The sequence below is a fragment of the Aulonocara stuartgranti genome (genome assembly GCF_965226115.1).
Source record: "Aulonocara stuartgranti genome assembly, chromosome: 20".
Lineage (NCBI taxonomy): Eukaryota > Metazoa > Chordata > Actinopteri > Cichliformes > Cichlidae > Aulonocara > Aulonocara stuartgranti.
The window spans coordinates 35852808-35865250 of record NC_138956.1 but is presented as its reverse complement, the minus strand read 5'-3'; the positions used below and the strand labels follow the sequence as shown (position 1 = coordinate 35865250).

The 12443-nt window shown below is 44.0% G+C and overlaps 1 protein-coding gene across 7 annotated transcripts in view; it reads left to right on the top strand.

Annotated features, from left to right (window-relative positions):
• Positions 1 to 12443, top strand: part of LOC309697016 (extracellular sulfatase Sulf-2-like) — a gene marked incomplete at its 3' end in the record, with an annotated part of 118699 nt that overhangs the window by 68071 nt on the left and 38185 nt on the right. For all 7 annotated transcript variants that reach the window (XM_082518630.1, XM_082518628.1, XM_082518625.1 and 4 more), the window contains 5 exons: positions 6341 to 6569; positions 7534 to 7654; positions 8570 to 8688; positions 8760 to 8911; positions 9098 to 9267. In XM_082518630.1, the coding sequence (XP_082374756.1) occupies positions 6410 to 6569; positions 7534 to 7654; positions 8570 to 8688; positions 8760 to 8911; positions 9098 to 9267 (722 nt within the window). In that variant the 5' untranslated portion in view covers positions 6341 to 6409. The remainder of the gene's footprint in view (positions 1 to 6340; positions 6570 to 7533; positions 7655 to 8569; positions 8689 to 8759; positions 8912 to 9097; positions 9268 to 12443) is intronic.

Sequence of the window (12443 nt, the reverse complement as noted above, 5' to 3'; positions counted from 1 at the left end):
GGTGCTTGGGTTCTTCCCAAAAGGGTTGGATGGGGGGGATTTAGGGCTCCATGCGGACCAGTCAAGTTCATCCTCACAGCACTTGGAAAAGCATCTCTGTATGGTGCGGGCTTTGTGCATGGAAGCATCTTTATATAGAAGGATAAAGTCTGCCTCAGAGGTCTGAGAGAAAGCTTCTCAACCAGTCTTTCATACACACTTTTAACCCTCGGGCGTCTTCGGTCTTCAGATGTCTGGATGTCTAAAGATGTCTCCCATGCAAAGCTGTCATGTTGGCTTTGGCTAGGCAGCATCTCTACAAGTTATTCCTGTGAGCCAACAGCTCCCAACACTTTAAACGCTACTCTTGGCTTTATGATGCCATATTCAGTTTGATTTTATTTATATAGCACCCAGAAAGAAACCTCCGGCAGATCCAGGATCAGGTGGGGACCAGATACTGCCCTGATATATGGTTATTTTAGGCACACATATAGGCTGTATATAGACACCACGGCTTCAGTCACTGGTGCTCAGATCTGCATTTTGAAGCCTCAGTTAGTGAAGTTAGCATTTTGGCAACAGTCCAGACTGGTTTTGGAGGCAGAAGTGGGAAAATTTGGACAAGAGCTTAAAATGCTAAGTTATCAGCTAATGCTAGCTCCATTTATAAATTGCACAGGTGCAGTGCACAGACCTGCTCTTTAGTGTCCAGATGAATAAATACTGGGTTTCACTCACCTACAAAAGGACAGACGTCTTGGGTGATCTCTACCACAAAAAGCCACAAACGCAGCAGATTTGTCCTGTACAGTGAGCATATGTGTGGTCAAGCAGACAGTTAGCAGCTCACTGAAGCCCCTCCCACCTGCAGTTCAAATGCCATGTTTGTGAGGGGCAGCCAATCAGAAGAAAGCTGGCTTATTTTTTGCTGCGTGTAAATAAAGATTATTTACATCTGGAATAAACCAAAGAAAAGCCACAGTGCGGCTCTATTGTGTCTTCTGAGGATAAAACGTGGTTCCTCTCTTGTTAATTACTCAGGAAATGAAAATTTTTCTGTAAAGTCTAAAAACTTCACCGTCTGTTTTAAATAATGCAGTGACTCTGCTCTCTGCTGCTTCCGCCTGTGTGTTTACTGATGTTCCTCAGACTCCAAGGTGAGGATATTATTCAGCGGCTTCACGAAAAGGCTCTGAATATCAAATAAAACAAACTATCTGGAATCAAGAGCAGCAGCTTTATTTTCAGGCTCGACTCCATGAATATCAAATGAAAAGAAAGTATTGGGATTCAAAACAGCTGCTGTATTTTCAGCAGATTGAAATTACAGCACTATAAAGGCTTTCGCTCCCGAGCAGTGAACCAAAGCATCTTCAATGCAAAACTGAATCTTCAGAGCGGCGAGTGCATGTACATGATCAGGACATGTGTAGTCCTGCAATCAACATCAGAAACAGACTATTAACTCTGCAATGGCCTTAAAACCCTCGTTTTAACAACACTGGCTCGACTAAAGCTTTATTTACAAAGACGAGTTATGCTAATTTGTGTCGTTAATCAAAGTTATGGGGCTTTTAACTTGTTCACATGATATGCTGGCAGCTAAGATGAGCCTGTTAGGGTGTAATTGTCTGGTCTGATGGGAGAAACAACCGGCTGTAATTAGAAAATTAAATATTCCTGCTCAAATTACCTATTATATTTCACCAAACACGGAGGGTATTTCATGATATTAGTCCTTGGTGGCTTGCCAAATGAGTTTTCTTTTTAATTAGCTGTTTCTTGACTGTTTCAGGTAGATAATTTTAGAAGCTACAGTAGAAATGATTGATGAGCAGGAGGGCTGGAGGAGCAGCAGGAGAAGCAGAATTAATTACCCACGGAGACAAACAGAAGCTCGGCACTAAAACTTTCTTTTTATCTTGACTACCAAATGTTTGAGCGCAGCTTCTTATTCAAAGGACTTGAATGTTCTACAAGGTAGAGCAAAACTGCAACACCTTTGGAGCTGTGAAGTAAACAGAATTCCACATCCTTCACATTATCCTCAGTTTGCTTTGGTAATAGTGTTGCACTCTTTTACTCTACACACAGTTTAGGTTTTGGTCACCTTTGATGCTTTTATTTTGAAGGAATTCTCACTTATTTTCCTTCGCTCTGCACAAACTCATCCCAGACCAGCTGGGTTTGTTTAGAACGTCCAAGTGCTTCTTAAAGCTTAACATCATTGAACCAACTTTTAACATTTTATGTACATTAATAAAATCTATGTTTAATCAGCTGGTATTTCTGCTGCAATATTTAAACATCTTGTTGATTAGTTGTCCACATCCCTGCTGGAAATATGGTTTGGATTAGGTGAGAGCATGCAGGTGGCAGTACACAGGATGCCTGTTCATTCATTATAAATTAATCAGATGGTACTAACAGGTGCAGGTGAGCAGCACATGGACTTCACACCAGAGAGCTTACAGTGTAAATATGTCTGATCCGACTGTGTCAATATCACAGGCACCTCTGCTGGGTATTTTCAAGAAGTTTCCATTCAGTGATCCATTAATTCCATCCATATTCTTCAGTTTATCTAATCCAGGGCTGCAGAGCCTTTCCTGGAGCCGGGGTACGCCCCGGACAGGTCACCAATCTGTTGAGAACAAAAATGACAGATTCCCATCACGATTTCTACTCTGAGTGTTTGAGATTCGATCGGGGGAATGGGCTCCACAACTATGAATCGGCTCGTTTTTCTATAGCAGTACAAGCTGATATTACCTTTGGATTTTTTCGCTTTGGTGCCCAATTAATTATCAGAATTGTCTTTTTTCCTGTGTGAGTGTGGGGATAAATAACTCCTGAAACCTGTTCTCTTTTTTTCAGCGACCAGTTGGTAAAAATGTGAAGGAAGGTAACAGTGAATGCATCCTGTCCCTAATTTTGCATAATACTAGTACATTTTATGAACTGCACGAATAAATCAAGAAGTCAGCGTTGACACCTTTATGATCCGTTAGTGCTGCAGATCATTTGCACTTTAACCGTGCTGCGTTCAAAGCTGACTGTGACCCAGACTGAGACCGAAAAATAATCCTGCAGGTTGAGTCGGGGGTTAGTCTGGTCTCAGGTCAGTTTGTAGGTCAGTTTCATAATGACGCTCAATGACATAACATGAATATATTGCAGTAGATTACCGACAGTGGTGGGCTGAACATGGCCAACAGCTGGACCGCTCCACTTCAGTCCAGATGTTGGGTTGGATCCATAAACCAGGTTAAACAATGCAGAGTCTCGCATGTGTTTATTCTCAGTTTCACTTGGTTCCTGTTCAAAGTCAGCATCATTACCCAGTCGTATTCATTTAGAGCCAACATCCCTAAAAGGACAGCAATAAATGTGTGTATCTACCAGAGTGAAACATATTTGTATCATATTTGTTTGATGGTTTTGGTATGAAAAGATAGAAACGTAGAAATAAAAACAAATGAATGAAATTCAGCCGTAATAACCAAAGGAAGAGGTGCTTGTGCTAAAGCTGCAATAACATCAGTGCCATATAAATCATAATGCAAATATACGAAGTGGGAGTCTGTGTGAGGGCAGCTTAAGTATCAAATGTCAGAAAGTTTGTTAGAACAGTTTCTGTTAAATCAGATTACAAATGCAGATTTAATGTCACTGAACACTCCATTATAAATCTGCACAGTTGTTCATCTTAAGTTTAATGTAATCAGTTTTAGCTGTCAGTCATTTATGTTGGTGCTTTATGAAGAATTATATTTTAAAAGAACGTCAGAGTTGAAGTAGCTTCCAGGACTGAAATATGAAGCAAATGCAGAAGTGTCAGCATTATTTCCTTTGGCCAGCAGAGGGCGACTTATCTAGATATGGTCCCAATCCCTATTTTCAAGTGTTACTGATGACAACATGATATTTATTATTAATGTTATGATCCCCATTAGTGATAAAGTACCGTAACCTTTAAGGTAGGCCTCCTGCGTAACTGCTCCGGTGCTACATTTTCAGGGTTTTTTGGTCAGCGCCTCACTTTTCAACATCCAGTTTCAAAATTCCAACATAGCAGCAACAGAAACAAGATCAGTGTGTGACATCAGTCCATGTTTAGGGTCCTCACCACACGAGCATGCCCTGAGCACAAATAAATCAAATAAATCTGGGATTTATGGTCCAGTTCTGACGTCTGTTTGTGCAACCTGTTGCCTCTGCAGACAGAGGGATCATGGGAACCAAAGCACAGACTGCAGAGATGCAGCCGTAGCAATAAAATGTGACCTCTGTATGTTCAGGCTGAATGCTGATTGGTTCAAAAGTTGGTTTGAACAGGTAAGAATGTGAAATTGGAGTTCATCTCCAAGGAGAGAAAAATATGGGAACAAACATTAAAGATGAAAAATTGTGCACATGAGAAGCTGCAGCTGACAGTTTTAAGGCTGTGACGCATTTAAGGGTTTGAGCTGAAATGTAAGGACAGTTGAGTTTAGTTTAGTTGTAGTTAGTGTCTTTGAACTTTGGGAAACAATGACGTAGACGACCACATTCACCTCCTGACTGAGACTCATGGTACCACAAGCAGCCTTACAAATACAAGAAAACAGCGGAGACACTTTATTCTTCAAGCAGACCAACACGTCTTCATTCTTACTCTGTCACAGGACCCAGAATATTCCAGCCCGGCTCACCCTTTCTGATTTCATCGTTACTGTGTGGGTCCTCCTTTCTCTGTCTGTGGATAATAATCTTGTTATCACGTGAATATGTTGATGGATTTGCATTGCAAAACCTCCCAACTCCCAGAGTTCCCTTCCTCTGTGACCTCTTTATACTGCTGTGGAGTATCCGGGTGGCTTCATTCTGGATTCTTTGAGCATTTTTACACAAACAGATGAGCTCAAAATATGTTTTTTTGGTGAAGATTGTTTTAAAATGAAATACGTGATTGTGGCTGTGGCCTGAATGGAGCGTGGAGGTCTCTCTGCCAATCTCTCTCTCTCAGCAGGTCGTGCGTAATCTCCAGTCTGTTCACAGCTGGAGCCACCAGACCACTTTAACATGAGAGCTCCATCAGCAGCCACACACACACACACACACACACACACACACACACACACACACACACACACACACACATATCACCGTGGGTGTGTTCAGAATGAGCACTGAGCCTCTTCTGTTTTGATTACTGGCTAATTTGCATGATACACCCTGCTGTGAGCTCTTTCTCTCTCTCTCACACACACACACACACACACACACACTCACACACTCACACTTGCAGACACACACATTTCTACTGTGCTTTACGTCAGTGTGACTGATAAGATTTCAGCGTTTTATTATCAGAGAAACAATAGACTGCAGCTAATGACAACTGTGTGTGTGTGTGTCCTGTAACTACTGGGACCAGAAATCTTTGACTTTTTTATTATTATTATTTTTGCTGTGTGAAAGCAGCGCTCTCTTGGATGGATCATCAACATTCCCGCCCTCGCGCAGTAAATAAACGCAGCGCGTCACGTACCGCAGCCACATTTCAGCCAAACGCTGCTGCAACAGTCATAACACGTCCGACAGCTGCGCGAGCAGCGGGGCATTCGTTTGGCCTTTTCAAATATCTGACCCGCTACTGGCCAGATTACTGTGACATTTGCTGCAGGTACTTTTCGCCTCCAAGAGGATCAATCCTGATGACGCTGATGACCACCTGCAGGATTCCAATCAACTACAACAAACATGCATCTAGGAAGCGAATGTTAGCAACAGATTGAGGAAGTGTTTGCAATATCAGAAGGAAAACAGTTTCCTAAAATATCTATAACTAAAGCAACATTATGTGGTTCTGGTACGGTGTAGACGCCACTTTGAATCCTTTTGTAAGGTCTTCTCTTTCAGTGGCCAGTTGAAGGTTTATATCAGTACACAAGCCGTTCCCGTGAGCCTAAAACGCAGGCGTCAGCCTGTCATAAACACTCTGTTTCATACATATTTCTTCTTCTATGGTAACTAAACTGTGGTCATCTTAGACTGGTAGCACAGGAACTCCACCATCGACTGTTCAAATCTTCTGTTTGTGAACGGTAAGTCAGAGGAAAGCTGTCTTGCAGGCAGGGTGGCCTTGATAGGATAGGAGCTCAGCTTGTTTGAGAGACAGCATAAACTGAGGGGGCACCAAGATAAATATGGATTATCCTGAGTCCTGGGTCATGCCAAGATTCTCTAAGTGGAGTCGAGGAATAAAAATATGGAGCTGGAAATGGCGAACGTTGTAAACCGGTGGCTCAGTCTCACGCAGATTTGTTTGAACCTCGGTTCTGAACTCGAGGCGGTCTCTTTGTGTGTTTTCCAGAAGCTGAGACAACTTGTGGGAAGCAGCTGATTGGTTGACCTTTGTGGGGAGGCCCGGGGGTCAAAGGCCATGGCAGGTCGACTTCTCCTCTTCCTGTTTGTCTCCGTGGCGCTCTGTCACGCTCATTTTTCTTCTACGCAACGCCTGAAGCCCCGCCTCCAGAGAGACAGACGCAACATCCGACCAAACATCATCCTCATCCTGACTGATGACCAGGACATGGAGCTGGGTGACTGAAACTCCACTACAAGCCTTATTATAAGCATTAGTCTGACTGTCTGTACTGTTAATGTAATTGTTGGTAACACGCTGGTGTGGACATAAAAAAGTCTCAGTTTAACAGTAATACACAGTTAACATAATATTACACTCGTCATATCAATACATCGGACAGATCTCGTTTGAGCAGCTTGAGCAACTGAGCTTTACTTCCAAGTCAAAGTGTTTGAATCATTAAGTAACTCCTTTATCTTGTTCTTTAACAGGTCGGAGTGCAATGATCACTGTCTGGGAGCCTTTTTAGGGCTAACTTCCTCTCTGCGATCCAAAAATTTATCTTCTATTATTAACGACATACAGCTGGAAATGGCTGTTGTCTGCTGCTGTCTGAGATTATGATCCCATTTTTAACTGTATCGTAGATTGTGCAGGCGTGTTGCAGGAAGAGAGAACTTTTGTTACTCTGTAACCTCTTCGCTGCTTGTTAGACTCATTGGGTCTTGTACTGGCTTAGTAGCTCATTGCTCTGACCAGAACACATGTGGTAAACTCTTTAAACATTTAAAGCTTACTAAGAGTAACGCCTTTCTGAGCCGAGCAGTTTCTGTCATATTTCAGGCTAGCTCGTAGAACAAAGCTGCTGGGTTTGCGTCAGAAGTTGGTGAGCGTGGTCTCCGCCAGTGCAGCTGCCCTCAGAAGAACCTGTAAACTGTTCTAATGGTCGCCAAACCACGACTTTACTGATATAAAGCGAGGTGTCAGAACTCGTTATTGAGGGCAGAGGCGAGGAAAGAGTTGATCTTTAATCATCGAGCATTTTAAATAAGAACCATGTTTCAGGTGTCGCTCTCCATTTTATGTCGAGGCTTATGAGGCAAATGATTTTGAACAATTTTCAACAGAAACCAAGGAACTTATCACCAAAGCAGGTGGACAAGCTTTACAATGTGCTAACCGTGGGTTTCTCCATGTAGGGTCGATGCAGGCAATGAATAAGACTCGCCGCATTATGGAGGAGGGCGGGACTTCCTTCTCTAATGCCTTTGTGACCACGCCCATGTGCTGTCCGTCACGCTCAAGCATGCTCACTGGGAAGTAAGTACAGTTCCAAAGATGGAGGTGCCTACTACACCCGAAAAGTGAAGCCAGAGCCGTTGGCCAGCAGGGGGCGACTCGTCTAAGTGCAAAAAGACAGCCGATGTATAAACTGTCTACAGGAAAAAGGTCGTTCCTGACCTCAGTAAAGACTTCAATGATGAGGTCATGGTTGGGTGCTAGTTTCAAATCTTTTAAATACAAAATGATGTTAATTTTATTAATCAAGTCAAAGAGGATAATGAAGCACATTTACACTTAAGGATCGATCAAGTTCGACCTATACCGAGCTTGATGATTTGCCGAATGCTGTAACCAGTTATTCCACCAATTATTACATGTCAAAGGCAATTTGCTCCTCAGTTGCTCTCCATCGGCTAGTCTACTCACTTTCCCCACTTACACCACCTTTAAGTAGTAGCTCCTCTCTGAGTCAGAAGGAGGCCCGCGGTTTTGAAGCAACAACAACTACCCAAGAGCAGCAGTGGCGTCTGACAGATCACAGGTTCCTTGAACAATGACAATAACGGGTTATTCTATTCTTCTATTCTTATGTTTTGTAAGCAACCAGCTGCTTATGAGTCATTTACAGCTTTTTCCAGTTATCGTGTCTTGGCTGTGGGTTTCTGCAGAGAACCAGCCTGATGCAGGTGTTAAATTAATCAGCTGCATGCCTCAGTGTGAGATAATCTGTGCCCCAACAGGTCAAAGCTGGTTTGGCGGCCCAACGAAGACGTTAGTAATATTAGACAGGTGATTTTAATGTCTTCATGTGTAAAGGAAAGAGTGAAAATCCTATAATGGATGTGTTTTATTACCAAAGCGCTATTAGCAGAACTATTAAAATAACTTTACATGAGACTTGGGATACAAAGTGCGAGCCTCTTGTAGTAACACGTGTTCTGTCTCCCTCAGGTATGTTCACAACCACAACACCTACACCAACAACGAGAACTGTTCCTCGCCGTCTTGGCAACGGCAGCACGAGCCACGGACCTTCGGCGTTTACCTCAACGACACTGGATACAGGACAGGTAGGCAAATACACAAACACGCACTCGGGCTTTGTGAGGCTTCTGTTAATACATCTGTGCTTTTTCTCCAGCCTTCTTTGGAAAGTACCTGAACGAGTACAACGGTTCGTACGTTCCCGCCGGGTGGAGGGAATGGCTCGGTTTGGTGAAGAACAGCCGCTTCTACAACTACACGCTGTGTCGCAACGGCGTGCGAGAGAAGCACGGAGCGCAGTATCCACAGGTGAGGACACACAACACAACTCTGTCGCTGCACAGCAATGCAAGTTTAGCATGTGGCTAAAATTGAAATGAACTCTGATCCTGCGCTGACTGCTTCGTCACTGATTCGGTGGATGTTAAGTGAGTTTTAACTTAAAGTGAAGAAAATCAGGGTTAATAATAGTGATGTGTGTTGTTGTGCTTCCAGGACTACCTGACCGACCTGATCACGGCAGAGTCGATCCGTTACTTCCGCTCTTCAAAGCGACTTTATCCTCACCGCCCTGTTCTGATGGTTCTGAGTCACGCGGCCCCTCATGGACCCGAAGACTCTGCCCCGCAGTACAGCACCGCCTTCCCCAACGCATCGCAGCACATGTAGGCCTCCCACAGACACACACAGTTATCTTTTCCTCGACTTGCATTCATTTCCTAGAGAATTATCCTAAAAAATAAACCTGCCGTCATGCAAAACGTCATGATTTACATTGTAAGGACTTAATTTTTGTCCCCATAAGGAAGTAGAGTCCCCACAGTGCGACTGTGGAAACACATTTATGTCCTCACAAAAGTAGTAATGCAAGTGCACACACGCATGCACACATACAATGAGACTAAGCCACTGTAATCCAGCAGAACAATGGAGCAGCTCTGTTCTGCACCACGGGATAAATCCTGAAGCAAGACGACTGAAACGGCACAATCCTCCCTAACACGTGTGTGTGTGCTTGTGTGTGTGTGCGTGTGTGTGTGCTTGTGTGAGTGTTAATGAATACATTAGTTTTATTTACTCTCTTTACATGAATTTGAGTCCAATTTTAGCGAACATGACAAAGTCCATGAGCGAGTCTCGCATCAGAGATACGTTTCCTTGTTTATGATCTGACTGGGAGACGGCTGAACAGACAGAGACATCACACTGAAATCTTTTTCATCCCGCAGATATAAACAGATGCCCGAGGAAACTCCGGCTGGACTCCTGCTGTCAGGAGACCATTTAAATCCCATTTAAAGCTCACAGGGATTTTTATGCAGGTTTTTCTATTCTTGTAACACAAAAACGCTGCTGGAAGTACTCGGAACAGACAGTAATCCCTTTCCTCTGACAGTCAGTGCATAACTCGACGCTCATACGCTGGAATGATCAGCGTTTGACAGTTTTGTCTTTGTGCACAAAGAACAAAAATGCAGCACAGGCGCAGGGTTGCTTCTCCTTTTATTATTCAGTATGAATTAGAAAGCAGGAACCCAGCAGCACTTGCAAAGTCTAATTTAAACCTTATTGACGGGACCGAACGATGGCTGATTAAGACCCAGCGAATCAGTGCGACTGAGGAAACGTGTGGTGCTGCAGACTTTAATGAAAGTGGAGACCTGTTGTGTTGTCAAATTCTGAAGAAAAGGTCGGGTTTAGGCTGCAGCTTCTCCCCGAAGTAATAAACAGCCGTGCATTCAGCTTTAGTCTCGTAAATAAAGACAAAATGAAGCAGAAGGAAAGAAAACATTTTACCTTTCTGCTCTGAAACAGGCGCAGAGGCTGCAAGCTGAACGCTGAAGACAGCAGTGGGAGCGTACAGCCATAGATGCTAAAACCATTTTGTTGTACCAGCCTGTAAACCTGGGGTTCTGTGGGGATTGACTCACTTTTGGACATGGTCTCATTGCCGATTAGAGGAAATGCATTTCTGTGTTGGCTTCATTTCATTTCTCAACACCTCAAACGAATCCAAAGCCAACCGACATTACTGGACCAGAACCAGTAGACAGTGATCAGGCGAGGAAGGCAGACATTCACCGTCCTTGTTTGCCTACCGATCTGCTTCAAATGTGCTTACTGTGACGCATCATCATGTCAGTTACACGCAGTTTAACAGTTGAATGCAATTCTGCTTTTCGGTAGCTGCACTTGCAAAATGCATGAAAATGCAATGAAAGTGAATCTGGGAACAGCGCCTCAAAGAGAACCGTTTAAATGTCAACAAACTGTCTGCTTGTCGCCTGGCAGGTTTGAACTCAGCACCTCATTGCTGTGAGGTAACGGTTTCACCGCAGCTGCACTAATGAGGCGCGCTGCAGTCCTTCAAAATGAATAAAGTCAATCTTCCCTAAAACGAGTTCACGAGCTCCACACGTGTCAGCTGACCGCCTGTCAGACGGACCGAAGTGTTCCAGCCCGCCTGCGCCCGTGCAGATGCTTCCAGCTGCCCACAGCATTTCTGTCCCGACGAGGAAATTTAATTATGAAGCTGCCGAGCAGGAGCGAGGAGAGGAGTAAACGAGTTAGCTGATGGGAGTCATTCATTATCCACGCAGAACACAGTGCAGGAACATCTTCTGCAGCTAACACAGCAGGAGGACAGAGACTGTGTTATTAATGAAAAGGAGCATCTGCTGTCATCACTCCTCACACAGCCTGATGTGTCCAAACATGATATTACACTCAGCTACACACAGACACGCACACATCACACGTGCGGTTCATTCTAACACTGCGTGGAATACATTTGTATTCATATTCAGCCTGGTGTTTTGTTTATTGCCTCCATATATACATAAAAGTTAGAGGAAGCATTCAGACTCGGTGTCTTAAACCCACGCTGATAAGAACAGCAGTAAGATGCTTCCTGTTGTTGGTCACATCTCAGGAGGGTGACTGACCGGCTCCTCCTTACAGAAACTCTCTCAATCCTTCAGCTTTCTTGGATGCTGTTCAGCAACTCCAAGCTTCAGCTGTCTGGACAAAGCCATGACCTTTATGTGCTTCTTCTTCAGTCACTGCTTTGTTGCCTTGGTGCCTTCGGTCACTGTCTTGCTGAAAGACTCATCAACTCATCTTCAGTGTTCTGGCTGAGGGAAGGAAGCTCTCATCCAAGTTCAATCCATGCAGCTCCATCCTACAGCCAAGTTGTCCTGTATCCTTAACAGAAAATCTGATGATGTCCTCGCCTCCGTGCTTGACTGTGGTTGTCGTTTGAGCCGTCTTCCTTCCAACCCAGCACGTCCAGTTGGTGCCAAAGAGCTCGATGTTGGTTTCCTCAGCACTTTCTTCCAAGCCTTCTCAATCATGCAGTGTGTTACCAGTGGGGTTCATGGTGACTGTCGTCCCAACTGCCTTCAGATTATTAACAACCACCTTTCTCATGGTCATTTTCACCCTGTGAGGCAAGACCTTGCATGGAGCTCCAGACCCAGGGTGGCTCATGGTCATTTATATTTTGTCCATTTGCAATAATCTCACCAACAGTTGTCACCCTCTCACCAGGCTTCTTGCTGATGGCCGTGTAGTCCAGCGCTCCCCCGCCACGGACCGGTTTAATGTCAGACAATATTTTCACAGAGCCTTTAAGGTCTCGTGGATAATTACAACAGAATAAAACGATACGACCGAGACAAAAACTGTGGTGTTTTGTAAATATAATAATAAACGGGAAGTCACTGTGTAACTGTGTAACTTTATTAGCAGCGTCCTCCTGAAATGCGCTAACAACACTGAGAGTAACGTCCTCCTCGCTGCCCCTTAATGCTCTCTGGTCGCTATGGTAACGTGTAAATAT